At 39.4% G+C, this 25,075-nt stretch overlaps 1 protein-coding gene across 3 annotated transcripts in view; it reads left to right on the top strand.

The window, feature by feature from the left end:
* Window positions 1-25,075, top strand: part of osbp2b (oxysterol binding protein 2b) — a 131,519-nt gene that overhangs the window by 24,024 nt on the left and 82,420 nt on the right. For all 3 annotated transcript variants that reach the window (XM_057831283.1, XM_057831282.1, XM_057831284.1), the window contains exon 2: window positions 5,424-5,632. In XM_057831283.1, the coding sequence (XP_057687266.1) occupies window positions 5,424-5,632 (209 nt within the window). The remainder of the gene's footprint in view (window positions 1-5,423; window positions 5,633-25,075) is intronic.

Consider the following 25,075-nt stretch of genomic DNA (forward strand, 5'->3'; position numbering starts at 1 on the left):
CCACTTGTTACTTGTTTTGTCGCCCTCTGCTGGCGCTTGGGTGCGATTGATTTTATGGGTTTGAGCATTTTGTAATTATTGACATTAGAGCTGAAACGAATACTCGAGCAACTCGAGTAACTCGAGTTTAAAAACTGAGCCGAGTAATTTTATTCACCTCGAGTAATCGTTTATTTTGACAGCTCTAAGCATCACGTTTTGCTCGGGCTACTTTTAATTCAGGACAACGCGCTGATGTCACGTGCGTAGAGGAAGAAGCAAAAAAAAAAAAAAAAAAAAAACATCAGCCGACAGCCGCTACAATTGACGCCGGCATTGCTAAATACTAGCCCGCACGATGCTACGTTGATAGCAGGTAGCGTCTGATGAGTCTGAGAGATCACATGTATGTCGAAATAGATGCGAAATGACAGACTCGGCCGCGTCTGGGCAGCAGATGGTGGTGTTGGTGTTATACTTATATAGCGTTAGTAAACATCCGCCATCTTAAAGCAGTAGAGCGCTAAGCACTAATAAAGAGCGCTAAACTCTAATAAATAAGATTAACGTTACTGTCACTAGCTCACGCATACAGGCTTTAACATAACATAATATAGCGTTGTGGAGTAATGAGGGTGTAAAATAAAAACTCAATAATGCTAACTATCAATTTTAGCTCAGTAGTCATTGCTGGATAAAACACCAAGTAGCACTGGTCCCTAATGTGCTCCAATACAGCCTGTATCATACATTTATTTTGAACACTGCAAAAACTCAAAATCCTATCAGGACTTACAGTTTAGACTAACTTAAAACTTAACTAGAACTTAAAAATGGCTTGACACAAATATAAATTCAATTGAAACACGTGGGAAAAAATCCTAACTTTTAAGTGATGTGTGTTATCAAGCGTAACGGCATTTTTAGGTATAAATATATATATTTTTAATAAGATCTAAAAGTTTTTTGAGTGAAAGCAGTGAATTAGTCTTTTTTTAATTCTAGTTACATTTGAGATGCCATTGTTGGCTGTTTTCAACAATATACATCGAAAATAAAGACATTGATTGACTGAAAATGGTTCAAGAATAGATGAAATGTCTTGTTTTCTCATGTATATTTATAATTGCTCTTCACCTAAAAATATATTTGTTTTATCCGATTACTCGATTAATCGATAGAATTTTCAATGGATTACTCGATTACTAAAATATTCGATAGCTGCAGCCCTAATTGACATCAACAAAGGCGAGCTACTAGTTTATTTTTTGATATGAAAATTTTACAAATTTTATTAAAACGAAAACATTAAGAGGGGTTTTAATATAAAATTTCTATAACTTGTACTAACATTTATCTTTTAAGAACTACAAGTTTTCTATCCATGGATCGCTTTAACAGAATGTTAATGTTAATGCCATCTTGTTGATTTATTGTTATAGTGAACAAATACAGTACATATGTACGGTATTTTGAATGTATATATCTGTCTTGTGTCTTTCCATTCCAACAATAATTTACAGAAAAGTATGGCATATTTTATAGATGGTTTGAATTGCGTTTAATTACGATTAGTTCATTTTTAAGCTGTGATTAACTCGATTAAAAAAATTAATTGTTTAACAGCCCTAGTTGTTTTTTATTGGCATGCTAAGACGGGACCATTGACTCGCGCTAGCTTAGCGACTCCAGAGCACTGAAACTAACACATACAAGTACTTAACAAACTGCACGGAATTTGTTGAAATCAACTCCACCGACTATTTCAATCCCCGCTAACTCGAAGATTAAGCCTAATGTCAAAAATTCTGACCTCCCCCTTTAAGACCAGCAAGTGTGTGAGCGGAATTAACGCTAGATCCTACAGACCATAATGAGGTGGCAACTGGCAACCACCTTGTCAGTGTCAACTGTGACTGTAGTTGTTGGCAAGTTTAGTGCTTGTGAAGCAGCTGGTGGTGGCAGCGAGGCCTCACCTTTGGAAAATCGAACTCATGATTGTATGCTCCTAAATGACTGTTTTGGGATAATTCGGAATCATAGGAGAGCATTGTTTTCTTTCTTTGGACAACCTTTCCAAGCAGCTTGTGACGTTGCGGATGTCAGTCAATAAAACCTCTATAGACTGCTCTCACTAATGAGTAATGTTCGTTGCCTACAGCTGAGCTTATCAATAGCACAAAACTATAAACGCATTTTCCTTCAGTTCAATAAATTAGTTACACTAAGTCACAAGAGCTGCTTTGCAGACGAGACATGGAACTGTACAGTGTTTTTGGCAGCACTTTAAATTTTCATCTTAGTCTTTTGGACAATAATACTTATTAGTCTTAGTCATATTTTAGAAATTTCAAAATGTGCTTAGCTTCGTCTAGTTTTCGTTGACGAAAAGTCATAAAAATGACTAAACCTGTCGCAATATGCAATATTTCCATTTGGCGCACGATAAATAAAAATGAAGGCGGTATTTTTTCCACTGCGATTTATCACCTCGCGTGCACGTGTGTGCGCGCGTGCGGCAGACATGCTGTTAAAAGTTCGGATTCCTTGTTACCAGCTACGCAAAATGCATCTTCGTTCCAGGTCCGTCAAAAAATAGCCAATCGTTCCCAATATATCCTATTGTTCAATGTATACCGGCCGGGTCAGTGCTCCGAATTGACTGCGGACCATCTCCGGTGTGCCGGTGTCGTTGACGTGTGGGCGCTCCTGTCAGGGGTGACATTTCACGCGGGGCGGCTATTTTTCGGCACAACACTGGATATTTGAGTGGCAAATTAAGAGCGCTGTGCTTCAAACTCGTCCTGTTTATGAAAGTCGATTGTCATATGCTGGTGTTGTGCAGTAATGAACAGACGTGACTTCTGTGGCGTTTGCTAACTTTTTTATGCGCGCACACACTAGATTTCATGAAATAGCAAACTAGATGTGCCTTGTCCCATGCCATTGGCTACGTGAGCCCAGAGTGATTATGGGACTAGTAGTCCATATAGTACATCGATGAATTAAAAACCACCATGACTGAATGGAAGTTAAGCAGGCCAAATCAATCCATACTAGTGTGTATAGATAATGATGCAAATATTGTTAATTCAGTACGTAGCACAGATGGATTCGGACCACAAATAGGATGTCTTGCTCAAGTAGTAAACCGAGCTGCTAAGAGAGCTGTAGCAATCAACAGTGTGCCCCGCCTCACTTTACAAACAGTAAAGATTGTTCTCAGCACTTTTATACTAAATTTCTTCAGATCAGTAAGAAGTAAGCACATAGATATTTTGCACTAAAATACATGTTTATATGATGGCAATTTAATTTTTGCTCATTTGCAAAAAAAAAAAAAAAAAAAAAAAAAACGAAACAAAAAACACAGTTTTTTTTTTTTTTTTTTTCTATTCAGAGCATTAATCGTACCGAACTGTGACTTAACTGAATCTTTGCATCCCTATGGAACACCATTGCAGAAGCTATGAGGGGAAAAGTTTTCATTTGCCTAAATGCTTAAGTTATTAACTGCAATTGTATTTTTTTTCATGAAAAACACATTTTATTTATTCTGTGTTTCTGTGTGGTATTAATATTGTTTTTACTTAAGAGGCATGGTCTATTGTTTTTAGTTGGGATTTCTTATCGCATTTAAATGGGTGTACTTGATCTATTAATACAGTGCCTTGCAAAAGTATTCGGCCCCCTTGAACCTTGCAACCTTTCGCCACATTTCAGGCTTCAAACATAAAGATATACAATTTTAATTTTTTGTCAAGAATCAACAACAGGTGGGACACAATCGTGAAGTGGAACAAAATTTATTGGATAATTTCAACTTTTTTAACAAATAAAAAACTGAAAAGTGGGGCGTGCAATATTATTCGGCCCCCTTGCGTTAATACTTTGTAGCGCCACCTTTTGCTCCAATTACAGCTGCAAGTCGCTTGGGGTATGTTTCTGTCAGTTTTGCACATCGAGAGACTGACATTCTTGCCCATTCTTCCTTGCAAAACAGCTCGAGCTCAGTGAGGTTGGATGGAGAGTGTTTGCGAACAGCAGTCTTCAGCTCTTTCCACAGATTCTCGATTGGATTCAGGTCTGGACTTTGACTTGGCTATTCCAACACCTGGATACGTTTATTTTTGAACCATTCCATTGTAGATTTGGCTTTATGTTTTGGATCATTGTCCTTTTTGAAGATAAATCTCCGTCCCAGTCTCAGGTCTTGTGCAGATACCAACAGGATTTCTTCCAGAATGTTCCTGTATTTGGCTGCATCCATCTTCCCGTCAATTTTAACCATCTTCCCTGTCCCTGCTGAAGAAAAGCAGGCCCAAACCATGATGCTGCCACCCCCATGTTTGACAGTGGGGATGGTGTGTTCAGGGTGAAGAGCTGTGTTGCTTTTACGCCAAACATATCGTTTTGCATTGTGGCCAAAAATTAATTAATTTTGGTTTCATCTGACCAGAGCACCTTCTTCCACATGTTTGGTGTGTCTCCCAGGTGGCTTGTGGCAAACTTTAAACGAGACTTTTTATGGATATCTTTGAGAAATGGCTTTCTTCTTGCCACTCTTCCATAAAGGCCAGATTTGTGCAGTGTATGACTGATTGTTGTCCTATGGACAGACTCTCCCACCTCAGCTGTAGATCTCTGCAGTTCATCCAGAGTGATCATGGGCCTCTTGGCTGCATCTCTGATCAGTTTTCTCCTTGTTTGGAAGGACGGCCGGGTCTTGGTAGATTTGCAGTGGTCTGATGCTCCTTCCATTTCAATATGATGGCTTGCACAGTGCTCCTTGAGATGTTTAAAGCTTGGGAAATCTTTTTGTATCCAAATCCGGCTTTAAACGTCTCCACAACAGTATCTCGGACCTGCCTGGTGTGTTCCTTAGTTTTCATAATGCTCTCTGCACTTTAAACAGAACCCTGAGACTATCACAGAGCAGGTGCATTTATACGGAGACTTGATTACACACAGGTGGATTCTATTTATCATCATCGGTCATTTAGGACAATATTGGATCATTCAGAGATCCTCACTGAACTTCTGGAGTGAGTTTGCTGCACTGAAAGTAAAGGGGCCGAATAATATTGCACGCCCCACTGTTCAGTTTTTTTATTTGTTAAAAAAGTTTGAATTATCCAATAAATGTTGTTCCACTTCACGATTGTGTCCCACTTGTTGTCGATTCTTGACAAAAAAATTAAATTTCATATCTTTATGTTTGAAGCCTGAAATGTGGCGAAAGGTTGCAAGATTCAAGGGGGCCGAATACTTTTGCAAGGCACTGTATTTATCGCCACCACCTGCCACAGGTAAGTAACAGGTGCTGTTAATTACACAAATTAGAGAAGCATCACATGACAGAGGTTGGGTCAACTTTAATCCATTTTAACTGGCAACATTTTTCTTGCCTAAACTTGTCCCTTCATGCCTGTTTTCTGTTGCAGGACACAGGCAGAAATGGCGCACACTTGCCGTGGGACAATCAATCTGGCCACGGCTCACATTGACACAGAGGATGCCTGTAATATCGTCCTAAGCAGCAGTGGTCGGACATACCACTTGAAAGCGAGTACTGAACTGGAGCGGCAGCGATGGACCACAGCCCTTGACTTGGCTAGAACTAAAGCCATTCGCATGATGAATGACCAGTCTGGTGAGTAAGTGTAGGACGCTATTTTGTTGCAACAATTTCTATAAAACCCGTATATTCTCTGAATTGCTGTTTATTAGTGTTATATGTGATTATGTGTTTGCGTTGCTTCATATATAGCCATTTTGGACTTAGTCAAAATAGACGGCGATGATAGACTTTTGTGTACTTTCTGGTCTCATTTGTGCCCTGATTGTTTGAAATTCAGCTGAGGTGAGGTTTCCATTCACGTCCTTTCTTTTACATTATTGGCATTCCAGCATGGGCCAGGAGAGGGCAGCCAAGTATCTTCACCCCTTTTGGGAAAACAAAGCAAAGGACCATGCATCATGACAACAGAGCATTGTCCTCTCCAAAGGCATGCATGCTTGGCTGGTGTTTGTGGTCAGAGGCTGTGGGAAAAGCTGTAGGAGAAAGGCAGACCTTTTTCCTCCACTTTTATTCCTGGCTTGATCCAAAAGCCTCATTGTTACTAAGAGGAAGCTGATAGAATGAGCAAGGCTAAATATCCCTCTACCCTCAATTTGAAAGTCAGATCACCAAATATAGACTGAAATGCAGCCCACCATTAACGGTAAATATAAGAGAATGGAATTAGGAATTTGCATCCTAGGCTATATTTCGCCTTTTAATCCAGTAGTAACTTTACGATGTAAGTGACGTAATAGTAAATTGGAATAATATTGTGCATCTCCTGAGTCTCTATTCTGCTTCATAAATAAGGAAATCTTTTATCTTTTGGCTCAACTACATCAAATTATAATCAATAGATGGCTTTATATTAGGGCTGCAGCTATCGAATATTTTAGTAATTGAGTAATTGACTGAAAATCCTATCGATTAATTGAGTAATCGGATAAAACATATTTTTTAGGTAAAGAGTAATTATAAATATACATGAGAAAAAAAGACTTTTCATCTATTATTGAACCATTTTCAGTCAATCAATGTCTTTCGATGTACATTGTTGAAAACAGCCAACAACTGCCTCTCAGATGTGACTCGAAAAAGAAAAAAAAAGACCAATTCACTGCTTTCACTCCAAAAACTTTTAGATCTTATAAAAAATATATATATTTTTTACCTAAAAATGCCATTACGCTTGATAACACACATCACTTAAAAGTTAGGTGTTTTTCCCACGTGTTTCATTTGAATTTCCATTTGTGTCAAGCCATTTTTAAGTTCTAGTTAAGTCTTAAGTTAGTCTAAACTGTAACTCCTGATAGGATTTTGAGTTTTTGCGGTGTTCAAAATAAATGTATTGTAACATATCAGGTTATAATATGGCGGGGATCAGGGATCGCGTTAACCGAATATTTTCCGTCGTTGACCAATTTTTTAAAACGGTGACGGAAAAAACTGAAGTCCATCTGTCATTTTGACAGGTTGCAATTCACACCCCAGACCACAGGGTGGCGAGTGGGCATATTAATTAGCTATTGTCTCTCTTGATGCATGACGTCGTTGGCCTTACTCGGAAAAATGTCAAGGCAACTGAGTGTCCGAAGTTTCTTCAAAAAGCCCCAAAACGACGATGGTGTTGATAAAAGAGGTGAAAAAATAGGGACTGCACAAGCGGGCACGCAATGGCGTACGCAGGCTATTTTTAGACCATGACGTCGCATCGTAAAGCGGAAGTAAAGCCGAAGTGGGACATTATAGACCCGCCCTCGCATAGACCCAACGTAAAAAGCGCTACTTTTCTACGGTAATGAACATGCCGATCACGCATTGCTTTTTTAGAACTTGTAGAAACGACTCTAGACATTATGACACATGAAGGATGTTTTCTTCATACGTTTCCGGAAACCAAAAACTCGAGAGGAAAAAATGTGAAGACCGAATCAACTTGCGCGGACTTTAACACCAGCTCGGCGAATCCATTCACGTTTCATATGCAGTAAACATTGTGGGTTGGCATGGTCTTTCAGAGGACAAAGAGGTAAGCCATTTTTATATTTTTAACATTCTTTTAGCGTAACGTTGTGCTGTACTGCTTCTGTCTGACAATGAATGACCTGAAAAGAATTACAATGGTATCTGACTGCCTCTGTTACCGTTTGTTATATATATATATATATAAAAAAAAACAACTTTAGTGAGGGGGAAGTGTAAATAAATTATAGAATTAAGATGTGTTATCAATGAAAAAATTACAAGTGTTCGTTGGCTGTCACTGAGTAGCATTTGCGATCGCTACACAAAGCTAACTAAATTACCCCCAAGAACGGTAAGAGACGTAGGACAACCAGAGGATATATAAGAAAGACAGGGCTGATGGTAAAGGATAGCTTGTTGAAACTGGAGAATGTCATTGTCAGTCGCGTCGATAAAAAAAAAGCTAAAGCTATGCTTAGGTCGGCTCGGTTTTTTTTCGTCTTTTTCAGCCTTCGACACTAAAGCCATCTCTTTAACTGAACATTTTTATGTTCTTCCACATCTTTGCCAGTGAATTTGGCACCAGGCACATCATTTTCGGAGAGAATTGGTAGGTTTAGCTCTGTAAACATCTCCTTCGTACACGATTTCCATTCATTTTCTATCAGAGACAAACGGTGGCTACCTACTGGGGCCACAGTCAGCTGTTTTTGTCACTGCGGAGAAAAAGTTACTTATTCATCTGCTTGTGATGGCACGGTGTGGATTCTCTGTTAAGCTTGTTCGGACAGAATATTAATTGAAAATGAATGAAAACTAAATATTATTGAATATGTTGAAGCGGTATGAAATGTTAAGAGTCTTGTTAGCTGGAATTGCTGTGTCCAGCAGCTGTAGCTCTGCTGCTCTCTGTGAACTCTCTATTCAAGCCGGAACGCGCACGGCTCTTAAGTGTCTCTGTCACGTGACTGTGTCGTAGCCGGTAACGCGCTTGGCCAAATGGACACACAAGTACGGAAAGTGAATTATGCTAAACAAAAGGTCACCACAATGTCATTATTATCATTTTTAAAAATTAAGTGACGGGTAAAAATAGATTATGCCCAGATTTTTATGACCCTGTCAGTCAAAATGACAGACAACGAAAAAATCTAGCGCAACCTCTGGCGGGGATATTTGCATGCGTTCCTGAATGCACCGCGTGACGTGCGGGGGTGAGGGAGGTGCGGGAGAGCGAGCGATGTGCCTTCCCGTTGTTGTTGTCGTTCCACTAGTTCCCAAAAAAGAAATAATTGCAACCTAACGAAGCGGGTGACTCTTTGTCAATGTTACAGTATGATACCTGCTGTATTGGAGCACATTAGGGGCCAGTGCTACTTGGTGTTTTATCCAGCAATGACTACTGAGCTCAAATTGACAGTTAGCTTTATCATATTTTAATTTTACACCCTCATCACTCTACAGCGCTATGTTTCACAGATTAAATAAAGCCTGTATGTAAGGCATGTTAGCCACGCATCAACAGTGGTCTTAATAGAAACCTAGCCCTCCGCAGGGCTAACGTTACGTACGTGAGCGAGTGACAGTAACGTTTAGAGCTGAAACGAATACTCGAGTAACTCGAGTTTAAAAACTGATCCGAGTAATTTTATTCACCTCGAGTATTCGTTTATTTTGACAGCTCTAAGCATCACGTTTTGCTCGGACTACTTTTAATGCGGGACAACGCGCTGATGTTACGTGCGTAGAGTACGAAGCAAAAAAACAACAACAACAAAACTTACTGCAGCAGACAGCCTCTACACACGACGCCGACGTTGCTAAATACTTGCCCGCACGATGCTAGTTGGTAGCAGGTAGCATCTGATGCATCTCATAGAGATCACATGTATGTTGAACTAGACGCGAAATGACAGACTCGGCAGCGTCTGGTCAGCGTTAGTAAACCGCCGCCATCTTAAAGCAGTAGAGCGCTAAGCGCTAATAAAGAGCGCTAAGCGCTAATAAATAAGATTAACGTTACTGTCACAAGCTCACGTAACGTTAGCCCTGCGGAGGGCTAGGTCTCTATTAATTATGACCACTGTCGATGCGTGGCCAACGTGTCTTACATACAGGCTTTAACATAACATAGCATTGTGGAGTGATGAGGGTGTAAAATAAAAACTCAATAATGCTAACTATCAATTTTAGCTCAGTAGTCATTGCTGGATAAAACACCAAGTAGCACTGGTCCCTAATGTGCTCCAATACAGCCTGTATCATACATTTATTTTGAACACTGCAAAAACTCAAAATCCTATCAGGACTTACAGTTTAGACTAACTTAAAACTTAACTAGAACTTAAAAATGGCTTGACACAAATAGAAATTCAATTGAAACACGTAGGAAAAAAATCCTAACTTTTAAGTGATGTGTGTTATCAAGCGTAACGGCATTTTTAGGTAAGATATATATAATTTTTTTTTTTTTTTTCAATAAGATCTAAAAGTTTTTTGAGTGAAAGCAGTGAATTAGTCTTTTTTTTATTCTAGTTACATCTGAGATGCAATTGTTGGCTGTTTTCAACAATATACATCGAAAATAAAGACATTGATTGACTGAAAATGGTTCAAGATTAGATGAAATGTCTTGTTTTCTCATGTATATTTATAATTGCTCTTCACCTAAAAATATATTTGTTTTATCCGATTACTCGATTAATCGATAACATTTTCAGTCGATTTCTCGATTACTAAAATATTTGATAGCTGCAGCCCTAATATATTCTAAATAAAAATTTAAGTAAATGCAGTCCTTAAGGTGTGCCTAAACCCACAGGTCAACATTATTACCATCAGAACAAAAATCATTGAATTATTTTGCATGAAAAACCACATGTGTATAGGCCTGAACGATATTGGAAAAAACTATTGTGGCAATTTTTGGGGGGTTTGCGATATGTTGCGATATTATATTGCGATATTGAAAAAAAAAAAACATTTTTTTTTTTTTTTAAAGAAATTTTCACTAGATGACTAAATAGCTGTCTGGAAAGACTTTGGAAGACTCACCATCACCACAGTATACAGTGATCCCTCGTTTTTCGTGGTTAATGGGGACAAGGAACCCGCCGTAATAAGTGAAAAACCACGAAGTAGTGCACCCCCTCCCCCCCCCCTTTTTTTTTTTTGTGCTCAATGTATTTATTCAGATTTAGTATAGGAAAGAGACACATAAAAGACATGTTTTTTTTCTCACTTTTTCCCCCAAAGTGATTTAAAAAATGTATATAAATAAATGGTTTTTAAGCACTTCAAATGTCATAATTATGATCAGTTTCAAACATAACTGTCCAACCAAATCATTTTTGAACAAGAATAAAGTACTGTAGTAGAAAAATGCTTGGCTTTATGAAATACTTCTGTTTATCTACCTTAGCTGTGACTCTAGGAGTGACGTAGTAATTTCAAACTCCTCATGATCACTTCTGGCATTTATTTTTTATGTCTCCAACGTCTCCACACACACACACACACACACACACACACACACACACACACACACACACACACACACACACACACACACACACACACACACACACACACACACACACACATTCATTCCAGCGCGGCTTCCTTGCAGAAACTGTTTCACAAGTTAAACGATGATTGACACATTACTCCGCTTTGAAGTCCGCTTCTTAGCAAGATCAAAGACAACGAGCATTGTTAACTTTAATAAGCAAGTGCTGCAGTGACTGTGAGGAACAAAGGGCTGGGAGAGGGAGGGTGTGAGGCCGTGCGCAGAGCAGAAAGCAAGGCGTATGTGGATTAAAAAAAAAAAAAAAACTATCGCACGTGCTTGCGATGGGACTATCACGCATATTGCGATGGCGATGTTTAAACGATATATCGTTCAGGCTTACATGTGTATGACTCGTTTCATGTTTACATTATACACACATTCTCTTTCTCAACACAGACAGTTGTCAGGGAGAGAAAAAAAACATGTTTTACCACCGCTAGACACACTAAACACACTGGAGTTAACTCTCGTAGCTGGTGGGAAACGTTCATGATACCGTTTACCAACCTTTAATTTTGTATAAATGCAAAATCATTTTAGAGGTATTGCCTCCTCGGCAGCCACCCTCCACAAACAAGTTTTACATGTCGGCTGGCCCTGCTCCTCTAAGCCACGGCCGTCTGTAACTGTTCTGTAGCTGAAGTATTCCCATACCGGGGATTTCATTTTCTTCAATAGGGGGGCAAAAAGTTCAGGAGTGTCACCTCCTCCAGCCATTGTGAATTTATTTATTTATTTTTATTGTATTTTATTACTATTATTTCTAATCTTGTACTGTGTTTTTGTTATCTGGAGCTTGATTATGTTATTGAAATCTATATTGCGACGGTAAAGTGCTTATGATACATTGTCATCATCGTCATTAAATCCATTAATAAAACAAATAGTCAATAAATGAATAAATAAACCAAAAATTTGAATGTTAAACGATAAGGAACAAATGACAAATCTATTTATTGACTGATGCATTAATGTGCCTTATAGTAAGGTGTGCCTTATGTATGAAAATAAACTCATTCATTGAGGGTGCGTCTTCTGGTGTGGTATCAGGCTGATGGCCTTTTCAAATTCTTTAATAGCTTCATTTGTCCATTTCACTGAAATTGTTGCATGAAAGATTGTAAGAAATTATAGTATGAATGCAGTATCTCTTCTGACAAGTGACAGTGTGCACAATGGTTAATTTTTAAAAGCACTTATTAGAATCAAGCATTCATCTTGGTCAAAGTGAACATTCCATTCGTTTGTTGGGCAAACACACCTCGGTGACAAGTTACCTTTGTTCATCAACCTCACCCTTTCTGTTAAGAACAAAGAGCTGATATCGATCCTCATAGTGTATAAAGATTTTCTGTATGATTTGTTTACAAATCCTTTCTAAGGCACCTCAACAATATGTTATGAGGCTTTCCTGTTACATGTCTTTATTTTATTTACTATTTTCAATACTTCTTTCTGTTGATGCAACCCTTTTCAACTACTAGTCAATCATATACATAAGTAAGTTAATAAGTTTTATACCTGTTCGACATCATTCTCATTCATTTGGGGATCTTGTTTTTGGTCAGACTGGTATAGATTTCAAGAGCTCTACAACCCTTGGGTTTGATCAGCAGATGGCACTGTTCATTCAGTATATTATTTTTAGGTGCGTGCAACAATATTGTACAAGGTGAATAGTGTTCCCAAAATTTAATGTAGAAAAAACGAAACGTATCCCGTCAAGTATTCACTTCAAGTCTTTAATTAATGAAGTTTTAAAGAAAAACAACCACAGCTGAAATAAAGGGCTAGAAGAACCGAAAATACTGTATGTCTATGAGTACATTATGTATTACTATTGAACATCAAATAGACAAAAAATATGTATATGGAATTTGCTAGTTCCAATATTGCTCATCAATATAACTTTTAAATGTTTCCAATAATTCCAAACTATCTTAAGTTTCTCTGTTTAGAAATGTGAAACATGCAGCAGATTTGGCTAATTAGGTAGAAATAATTGATTATGTACACAGTCATTTGATTATATTCAAATTAGCCATTGGTTTCACAAAAAATGTTCAGCAATTATGACGACTACTGCAACAACTAATCAATTAATAAATTAGTTGCCAACGATTTTGATAATTGTTTTTTGCCGGCAGCTATGGTATATACGGAGGCCTTAAAAGTAGGGTGACCATATTTTAATTTCCAAAAAAGAGGACATTCGGCCCTGCCTCGAGATTCTTGCATTTTACTCGAAGTTCACTCAAAGATGCCTATATCACTTTAATATATTTAAAGTGTGCCTCCTCAATCTGGATAGAAAAATTCAGTTTTATTAAAGCAAAAAAACCAAAACAAAACATAGGCCTATTGCCATTTAGTATACATTATATACTATATTGAAATATATTTTTTTACTCAACAGGCTTGACTCTTCCTGGAAAAAAAAAATCAAACAATTGAAAAAAAAAAAATGTTGTCCGTTCAATAGACCCCAATCACCAACGTCACACAATCACGTCATCGCTGGATTGTGCCACCATATTGTCCGTCATTGTGTGTCTGTATTGTCAATGATCATAGTTTCTAAAGGTGGATTCACTTGCAAATTATGGAAGCCCCGGTGCTTTCAGACACTGTAAACTCATTGGATGAGTTGCTGTTTTGAAACAATTCTGATACTGCTTATGATCAATCACAGTATCAATGAAAATGAATAGTAGCGAGGCTGATACCCAATCACCAGGCTACAATGGGTTAATTTGTCTGTTATATCCAATCAGACAAGTATTCTTCGAGTAGACACTGCTTATAATCAATTACAGTATCAAATAATATAATAGTCACAACTCATAATCAATTGCTATGACTTATTATTGACTTCAGGATCGCGGATCGTCGGCGACTTACATGGACAGCAAACAATAACACTTCACTGCGTTAAACAAGCGGCACATTTTATTTAACCCACAGTATAAAGTGTACAAGCAAGCAAGCAAGCAACAATTGTGTTTCAGCTCATAGATTACATGCAATAACATAAATCTCATTACCGTGTGCTGGAAGGACGGAGAGCCGGGCGTCCTCGGTAAAGCGAGCAAGGAAACACCAAAACTGGACGTCCGCGCGCGTGAACTCTCAGCAGACTCTAATGAGATTTATGTTATTGCATGTAATCTATGAGCTGAAACACAATTGTTGCTTGCTTGCTTGCTTGTACACTTTATACTGTGGGTTAAATAAAATGTGCCGCTTGTTTAACGCAGTGAAGTGTTATTGTTTGCTGTCCATGTAAGTCGCCGACGATCCGCGATCCTGAAGTCAATAATAAGTCATAGCAATTGATTATGAGTTGTGACTATTATATTATTTGATACTGTAATTGATTATAAGCAGTGTCTACTCGAAGAATACTTGTCTGATTGGATATAACAGACAAATTAACCCATTGTAGCCTGGTGATTGGGTATCAGCCTCGCTACTATTCATTTTCATTGATACTGTGATTGATCATAAGCAGTATCAGAATTGTTTCAAAACAGTTGCATAAGGCCATTGTTTGGAAAAGCTTTGGTCGATCCAGTTGCCAGATCCATATTTGATGCCCAAATCGATGTTTCCTCCCGGCTAAGCTCAGGCGCTAGTTGAGTCCAAGATTGAAGTAAAGCTCAACTAAATCCTGCATTATCATTTTTAGCACACCAAAACTACTCCAATGTGTGCCTGCGCTTAGCCTTAAACGATGTAAATAAATTAGGTTCTTATAAAAGAATAATTGGCTAACTTGCATAACAAAAGTCCGGTAGCTTAAATGCTATATAATGCTACTGTTTACCAAATTGTTTCTGCAATGAGCAACAAATGGTTTAAATTTATTTTATTTCTGTCGATGTCCCTTTAGGGGCTCCGTACAAAATAACGAACCAAAAAAACATATAAACACTAGTATTACAGTGCCTTGCAAAAGTATTCGGCCCCCTTGAATCTTGCAACGTTTCGCCACATTTCAGGCTTCAAACATAAAGATATGAAATTTAATTTTTTTGTCAAGAATCAACAACAAGTGGGACACAATCGTGAAGTGGAACAAAATTTATTGGATAATTTAAACTTTTTTAACAAATAAAAAACTGAAAAGTGGGGCGTACAATATTATTCGGCCCCTTTACTTTCAGTGCAGAAAACTCACTCCAGAAGTTCAGTGGGGATCTCTGAATGATCCAATGTTGTCCTAAATGACCAATGATGTTTAATAGAATCCACCTGTGTGTAATCAAATCTCCGTATAAATGCACCTGCTCTGTGATAGTCTCAGGGTTCTGTTTAAAGTGCAGAGAGCATTACGAAAACCAAGGAACACACCAGGCAGGTCCAAGATACTGTTGTGGAGAAGTTTAAAGCCGGATTTGGATGCAAAAAGATTTCCCAAGCTTTAAACATCTCAAGGAGCGCTGTGCAAGCCATCATATTGAAATGGAAGGAGCATCAGACCACTGCAAATCTACCAAGACCCGGCCGTCCTTCCAAACTTTCTTCTCAAACAAGAAGAAAACTGATCAGAGATGCAGCCAAGAGGCCCATGATCACTCTGGATGAACTGCAGAAATCTACAGCTGAGGTGGGAGAGTCTGTCCATAGGACAACAATCAGTCGTACACTGCACAAATCTGGCCTTTATGGAAGAGTGGCAAGAAGAAAGCCATTTCTCAAAGAGATCCATAAAAAGTCTTGTTTAAAGTTTGCCACAAACCACCTGGGAGACACAAGTGGAAGAAGGTGCTCTGGTCAGATGAAACCAAAATTGAACTTCTTGGCCACAATGCAAAACGATATGTTTGGCGTAAAAGCAACACAGCTCATCACCCTGAACACACCATCCCCACTGTCAAACATGGTGGTGGCAGCATCATGGTTTGGGCCTGCTTTTCTTCAGCAGGGACAGGGAAGATGATTAAAATTGACGGGAAGATGGATGCGGCCAAATACAGGAGCATTCTGGAAGAAAACCTGTTGGTATCTGCACAAGACCTGAGACTGGGACGGAGATTTATCTTCCAACAGGACAATGATCCAAAACATAAAGCCAAATCTACAATGGAATGGTTCAAAAATAAACGTATCCAGGTGTTAGAATGGCCAAATCAAAGTCCAGACCTGAATCCAATCGAGAATCTGTGGAAAGAGCTGAAGACTGCTGTTCACAAACAATCTCCGTCCAACCTCACTGAGGTCGAGCTGTTTTGCAAGGAAGAATGGGCAAGAATGTCAGTCTCTCGATGTGCAAAACTGATAGAAACATACCCCTAGCAACTTGCAGCTGTAATTGGAGCAAAAGGTGGCGCTACAAAGTATTAACGCAAGGAGGCCGAATAATATTGCACGCCCCACTTTTCAGTTTTTTATTTGTTAAAAAAGTTATCCAATAAATTTTGTTCCACTTCACGATTGTGTCCCACTTGTTGTCGATTCTTGACAAAAAATTAAAATTGTATATCTTTATGTTTGAAGCCTGAAATGTGGCGAAAGGTTGCAAGGTTCAAGGGGGCCGAATACTTTTGCAAGGCACTGTATATAGCATTTAAGCTAGCGGACTTTGGCTATGCAAGTTAGCCAATTGTTCTTTTTATGTACTCAGTTTTGTTTATATCGTTTGAGGCTAAGCTCAGGTGCTAGTTGAGTCCAAGTTTGAAGTGATGCTGAGCTAAATCCAAATGATCAATTTTAGCACGCCTAAACTGCTGGTGTCCGGTGCGCCTGAACTTAGCCTCAAACGAAATAAAAAATAATAAATAAATGAGGAGCTTACAAAAGAACAATTGGCTAACTTGCATAGCAAAAGTTTGCTATCTTAAATGCTATATAATGCTAATGTTTACCAGATTGTTTCTGGTGTGCACCAGATAGTTTCTAGTGCGCATCACATAGTATCTGGTGCGCACCAGATGGTTTAAATTGATTTTATTTGTGTTGATGTCTCTTTGGGGGCTCCGTAATTTTGAGATTTAGGGGTACTTAAATGGTTAATTCTGATTCACGCGGCAATTCGGGTTCCGTCGCCAGCGTTGGAACAGAACTTGTTTGTAACGCGGGGACTAACTGTAGTACTTAACTGTGAAAGATTCTCCATTTTTATATTTTGCCATTCGGAATTTTTCTAGCTGCATTTTAATATAGTCTTCTTAATTATACTCTCTCCATGGTCCTGAATCTGTGAGAAGGAGATGAAAGATCAGAAACACACTTTCTTTGCGCCCTATTCACCCCCTCCTTCCCTTTTCCAATATCACACCCCCCACGCACCCACTCTCTCTCTCTCTCTCTCCCTCTCTCTCTTCCTTCTCAGTACTCAGTAGTCTTGTTATCCCGCCTCTTTCTGGTACCCGTCTCTCTTCGCGAGCACCTAATTCCATTTTTCAAGTGATTTTGGAGACCTCCTTCTTTGCTCACTTTTGATCAGAAATGGTCAATTTCTTTGCTATTGTCATGGAAGCTATGAGGAGAAACGGTTAAAGGATAAATCCCAAGCTTGCTCTTGTAAGTATTGTGGCTCATCTTCTTCCTATTCCTGTGTGTGTGGTGTGTTTGGTTTGTTGGCTGTATGTGTGTTGATGAGCTGCTCTCTATTCTAGAAGTAGCTGGTGGTTATCAGCCACATCTGTCTTTTCGCCGATCACACAACTGATAAGTTGACCTGAATCAATTAGGAAATTCAAAGGGATAAGTTGTGTTTTCCAAAATTTCCAGATTCGCGGTCAATCAGTAACGGGCACACTTTTGCAAAATAGACAATGTTTATTGATTAGAAAATGCAGAATAAATGAGATTTATTGATTACAATCCCACAAGAGCAAGCAAACAAGTATCAACAAATGTCAACGATGACACTAGATTTGAGTTTGTCAACCCCAGAATCCCCGCGTTACCGTTACAGCAAAACGAAGGAAGTCCGCCAGCGGATCACATACGGATCGCCTGGCTTTGTTCCTTCGCCGCCTTACAGGAGTGTTTTGGCTCCCCGCTCATTTGTCACGGTAAGCGATTTTCATTGCGATTGTCATTGCTAAGGGAAACTCAAACTCAAATCTAGCGTCATCGTTGACATTTCTTGATACTTGTTTGCTTGCTCTTGTGGGATTGTAACCAATAAATCTCATTTATTCTGCATTTTCTAATCAATAAACATTGCCTATTTTGCAAAAGTGTGCCTGTTACTGATTCACCGCGAACCTGGAAATTTCAGAAGACAAATTGTGCTGTGCATTTCTCTTCCTTGTGACTCTCATCATTGAATTTTGAATTCTTATGAGTTATTTGATAAATTACGATAGAACAGTATTTACTGGCGTTATATTAAGGAAAACTACAATTTGATAGTATACTGTGCTATAGACTTCACTATCAGTTGACGGGAAACGAGTCGCGGGGCCGCTCTGTAGGGGGCCTATTTACAAAAACTTAAAATTCTATTTTTATAACCAAAGCAGCTAGCGACCTAAAATCAAAACAGGCACCTCCCTAGCGGCATACAGCGGGGCAAAAGGGTATTTAGTCAACCACTAATTGTGCAAGTTCTCCCACTTGAAAATATTAAAGAGGCCTGTAATTGTCAACATGGGTAAACCTCAACAGTGAGAGACAGAATGTGTAAAAAAAAAAAAAAAAAAAAAAAAAAAAAAAACAGAAAATCACATTGTTTGATTTTTAAAGAATTTATTTGCAAATCGTGGTGGAAAATAAGTATTTGGTCAATACCAAAAGTTAATCTCAATACTTTGTTATGTACCCTTTGTTGGCAATAATGAGGCCAAACGTTTTCTATAACTCTTCGCAAGCTTTTCACACACTGTTGCTGGTATTTTGGCCCATTCCTCCATGCAGATCTCCTCTAGAGCAGTGATGTTTTGGGGCTGTCGTTGGGCAACACGGACTTTCAACTCCCTCCACAGATTTTCTATGGGGTTGAGATCTGGAGACTGGTTTAGCCACTCCAGGACTTTGGAATGCTCCTTACGAAGCCACTCCTTTGTTGCCCTGGCTGTGTGTTTGGGATCATTGTCATGCTGAAAGACCCAGCCACGTCTCATCTTCAATGCCCTTGCTGATGGAAGGAGATTTTCTCTCAAAATCTCTCGATACATGGCCTTATTCATTCTTTCCTTTACACAGATCAGTCGTCCTGGTCCCTTTGCAGAAAAACAGCCCCAAAGCATGATGTTTCCACCCCCATGCTTCACAGTGGGTATGGTGTTCTTCGGATGCAATTCAGTATTCTTTCTCCTCCAAACACGAGAACCTGTGTTTCTACCAAAAAGTTCTCTTTTGGTTTCATCCGACCATAACACATTCTCCCAGTCCTCTTCTGGATCATCCAAATGCTCTCTAGCGAACCGCAGACGGGCCTGGACGTGTACTGGCTTCAGCAGGGGGACACGTCTGGCAGTGCAGGATTTGAGTCCCTGGCGGTGCATTGTGTTACTGATAGTAGCCTTTGTTACTGTGGTCCCAGCTCTCTGTAGGTCATTCACTAGGTCCCTCCGTGTGCTTCTGGGATTTTTGCTCACCGTTCTTGTTATCATTTTGACGCCATGGGGTGAGATCTTGCATGGAGCCCCAGATCGAGGGAGATAATCAGTGGTCTTGTATGTCTTCCATTTTCTAATAATTGCTCCCACAGTTGATTTCTTTACACCAAACGTTTTACATATTGCAGATTCAGTCTTCCCAGCCTGGTGCAGGTCTACAATTTTGTCTCTGGTGTCGTTGGTCGACAGCTCTTTGGTCTTGGCCATAGTGGAGTTTGACTGACGGAGATTGTGGACAGGTGTCTTTTATACCGATAATGAGTTAAAACAGGTGCCATTAATTCAGGTAACGAGTGGAGCCTTGTCAGACCTCGTTAGAAGAAGTTAGACCTCTTTGACAGCCAGAAATCTTGCTTGTTTACAGGTGACCAAATACTTATTTTCCACTCTAATTTAGAAATAAATTCTTTAAAAATCAAACAATGTGATTTTCTGATTTTTTTATCCACATTCTGTCTGTCATGGTTGAGGTTTACCCACGTTGACATTTACAGGCCTCTCTAATCTTTTCAAGTAGGAGAACTTGCACAATTAGTGGTTGACTAAATACTTATTTGCCCCACTGTATATTACTGATAATCGCCAATAAGAACAATAAGAATTGTCACCTTAAATTATAAAGACTGGCGAACGGTGGAAGACTGCCGGCCGAGATCGACATGGTACGGCCCTATTGTCGACCCAGTTCATGGATGCGCACACCATGCTTATATTTTGCTATCATTCACATCTTTATTTCAATGGTAAGTGTGACCTTTTCTTTTTTTTCCCTCAGCCGTGCGTCCGTCTTCAGGCAAAAGAAAGAAACTGCGGCGCAGTCAAAAATCGTCGAATATCGAGCATGTCGTCGGATGTAGAAACTAACTGCGTGTCAAATTTTACGTCGGATGTCAAAAAGATCGTGTGTTAAAGCGATCATATGTCGAGGTACCACTGTATTGCCTCCTCGGCAGCAAACCCCCACAAACATGTTTTACATGTCGGTTGGCCATCGGTAACTTTTCTGTAGCCGAAGTATTCCCATACTGGCGATTTTTTTTTCCGTTTCGGGAGGGGTTGGGGGGGGGGGGTCAGGAGTTTCACCTCCTCCAGCCATCGTGTAGCACAGCTGACTCATTGACACTGGGCAACAACCGGTGGGGGAGGGTTGAGCCTTGCAGCTACAGCCGATAGATTTCATACCATGTATACCTTGAAACCGGTAATCGGCACATGTCTAATCACGTCATGATTTCTCTTCACAGCTTACCTATTTTCTGTTTTCAGAGGTCGACAATAAAATGGCCCGGACGTACTTTTAAAATCGTCAGGGCTCGAGAACGATATGGGTTTTTCAGGATCGATACCGATTATTAGTAGCTAGAGGGGCGGATAACCGATTTTTGGAGCCGATGTTCATTTGCAGTAGAAGTGTAAAAATTGTCTCCTGGAATGGACTGAGATGAAAAGCCCAAGCGTTGTGTAATTTCTGAGAAGGTTTGTCTCTTGAACTAAGCCGTTTGTCTGGTTTTAATGAGCTCAGTACTCTCAAACTGTAGGGTTTGTTTGTGTTTCTGCATATTAATTCAATAATTAGCAAATGAGACGGATGACTCTGTTTAGTTTGTCTGCTATATCCTCTGGCTTTTAACAGACTCTTCTAGCTAATAAACTGGCAAATGTTCTCGTTCATACCAAAGATTGACATTTATAACGAATACCGAGTAACATTTAGACCAACAAACTGTAGATTTAAAACCCTAATAAATAATGTCAAAGTACTTTTGTCGAGTTTTGTTTTTGGGTATTAGTAAGGTTGTCTGTATTTATTTATTTATTTTTTTGCCAGCTAACTTATTTCTTACAGTTAAGTGACATAAAATACGATTTTTGTGTGCTTAAAACCCCTATTTTGGAAGTTCAGTGTTTTTGTTATTTAGGTCTTATTTTATAGGATTTGGGTAAAATTAGTATGCATGACACAAAAGGCTACTTTTCTCACTTGCTTGGATTAACTGAATGCACCAAGGAGCAGGGATTATTACGGCCAAGTATCAAATTAATTGAGTGTTTTTGCTTCAGTGCCTCCTCAAACATGCTTCAGGGTATTTAGGCTATATTATTATTTACAGTCCAGCAATTTTTCCCTGTCAGCACTTCTCACCTCACTTAAAAGGCACCACAACCTTTTGCTGTTCTACAAGTTTCTATACATGATACTATATCGATAAACATTTATTATGCTACATTAGTTAAAGTAATACCAGTACATACAAAGCTATAATCCTATTATAAAGAGTTTGCAGAGCCTTGTTGGCAGATTGGACACGTCCTGCCAAATTGGGCTAGAGGTGGGACTCTGGGAGAGAAATGCATTGGGTTGGTTGTTAAAATTTGGTCTTCTTTTGACACAATTCAGGAGGAATTGTTTTGATTAGTTTTAACAGATAAACTTGTATCTCTACACCTTAACCCTTAGATGCATAAGTGGGTCAAAAATGACCCGGTGAGGTTGTTTTCTTGAAATATCTTCGGTATGGAAAATTGTAATCAATTCATATTCCAGGTATTCCTCAAAAAACATGTTTTTGATATAAGGCCATTCAAATTTTTGATGAACTTTTTGTATATTAGAAGAAATTGTCATTTTTCTATTACTACCCTAAGCTTTCACAAGTGGGTCAAAAAAGACCCATGTGCATTTTCTATGGAATCCAATGGGAATCTTTCATTCTTATCAACTTTGGCTGTCAGGAATAAATTTACCGTGGACCACACAGACTAGGTATGTAAAAAGTGACATCCCTTAAGAAGATTATTTTACACAGCGAGAGCTGATACGTGTACTGTAAGTATTATCTCCATATAGTATTTTGTGTGTGTGTCTTTCATGACTCTTTATTATTATTTATCAACAAATAAACCTACTTCATACCTAGCTAGCTAACTAAGGCTAGATTCATACCGCAGGTCCTAATGCACAATTCCGAATTTTTGTCATGTTTTTTTGGCGTACCCGTTCGGACTGCCTTTGTCCAGTGAGCCTGTTCAAGTATCACACATGCGCTCTAATTCACAGTCCGAGATGCGCTGAGCAAACTGGCCTGCATGCGCAGGAACATTGGAGCAGAGAGAAAACTGAGCAGGCTTATTCTCGACCCATTTTATTTTTTTATGACTGTTGTCAAGCCCGCTCCTTCCCTAAAAGCCGCATTCAAGCTAGGCGCTAATGCTAATGCACAGCTGCACCGCTACCATAGCACCCTGTCTCTCTCGCTCTTTGCAGATGTTAACTCTTTCACTCCCAGCCATTTTCACCAGAGCAAGTCCCTTCACTCCCGGCCGTTTTTTCTGGATTTTGACTGATTTTGCAAGGCCAACAGAAAATTATGAACTTCTTCTAACTAGGTCTAACGAGGCTCCACTCGTTACCGGTATTAATGGCATCTGTTTTAACTCATTATCGGTATAAAAGACACCAGGTCCGAAACCTCAGTCAGTCAAACTCCAAACTCCACTATGGCCAAGACCAAAGAGCTGCTGAAGGACACCAGAGACAAAATTGTAGACCTGCACTAGGCTGGGAAGACTGACTCTGCAATCGGTAAAACGCTTGGTGTAAAGAAATCAACTGTGGGAGAAATTGTTAGAATATGAAAGATATACAGTACAAGATCACTGATAATCTCCCTCAATCTGGGTCTCCATGCAAGATCTCACCCCGTGGCGTCAAAATGATAACAAGAATGGTGCGCAAAAATCCCAGAACCACACCAGGGGACCTAGTGAACGACTTACAGAGAGCTGGGACCACAGTAACAAAGGGTACTATCAGAAACACAATGCGCCGCCAGTGACTCAAATCCTGCACGGCCAGACGTGTCCCCCTGCTGAAGCCAGTACACGTCCAGGCTCGTCTGTGGTTCGCTTGAGAGCATTTGGATGATCCAGAAGAGGACTGGGAGAATGTGTTACGGTCAGATGAGGCTCCACTCGTTACCTGTATTAATGGCACCTGTTTTAACTCATTATCGGTATAAAAGACACCTGTTCACAACCTCAGTCAGTCACACTACAAACTACACTATGGCCAACACCAAAGAGCTGTCGAAGGACACCAGAGACAAAATTGTAGACCTGCACCAGGCTGGGAAGACTGAATCTTCAGTAGATAAGACGCTTGGTGTAAAGCAGTGGTGTCCAAACTATTCCACATAGGGCCGCAGTGGATGCGGGTTTTTGTCCAAACCCATCACGAGGACAACCTTGGCAGCGAATGTTCGCGGGTCGCAGACCATCATCGTTGTCCTTCTTTTTCCTTTTATTTGGCCCATTATAAGTACTACATTACCACAACAATAACAGTCGTTCTGTCAACGGACCCATTTGAATGAGTAGGGTTGGAATTCTAATAGCCGTGTAAAGAGTTTTACTATATTCGGTGAGAAGGTAAATAGTTTTTTTTTTTTCATTGTTCGTGAACTAAATTTCCACACAAACCCACATCGACGTACCATTACCTTAGCAAGCTGAGGCATGAGAGTCATTTTTCGAGTGTCCCAGAGCTCGCGAAATTTGAAAAAAGTGCATTCATCAAAGTTTCGTCAGCCGTAATGGCGTACCGCACGCAGGCTATTTTTAGACCGTGACGTCGCATCGTAAAGCGGAAGTAAAGCCGAAGTGGGACATTATTGACCCGCCCTCGCATAGACCCAACGTAAAAAGTGCTACTTTTCTACGGTAATCTTTCAAAAACGAACATGCCGATCACGCATTGCTTTTTTGGAACTTGTAGAAACGACTCTAGACATTACGACATATGAAGGATGTTTCTTCATACGTTTCCGGAAACCAAAAACTCGGGAGGAAAAAATGTGAAGACCGAATCAACTTGCGCGGACTTTAACACCAGCTCGGCGAATCCATTCACGTTTCATATGCAGTAAACATGTTAGGTTGGCTTGCTCTTTCAGACGACAAAGAGGTAAGCCATTTTTGTATTTTGAACTTATTTTTTTAGCGTAACGTTGTGCCGTACTGTTTCTGTCTGACAATGAATGACCTGAAAAGAATTACAATGGTATCTGACTGCCACTGTTACCGTTTCTGTTATATATATAAAAAAACAACTTTAGTAAGGGGGAAGTGTAAATAAATTATAGGATTAAGATGTGTTATCAATGAAAAAATTAAAAGTGTTCGTTGGCTGTCACTGAGTAGCATTTGCGATCGCTACACAAAGCAAACTAAATTACCTCCAAGAACGGCTCATTTTTTTCGTCTTTTTCAGCCTTCGACACTAAAGCCATCTCTTTAACTGAACATTTTTATGTTCTTCCACATCTTTGCCAGTGAATTTGGCACCAGGCACATCATTTTCGGAGAGAATTGGTAGGTTTAGCGCTGTAAACATCTCCTTCGTACACGATTTCCATTCACTTC

This window comes from Corythoichthys intestinalis, chromosome 3 (genome assembly GCF_030265065.1).
Source record: "Corythoichthys intestinalis isolate RoL2023-P3 chromosome 3, ASM3026506v1, whole genome shotgun sequence".
NCBI lineage: Eukaryota > Metazoa > Chordata > Actinopteri > Syngnathiformes > Syngnathidae > Corythoichthys > Corythoichthys intestinalis.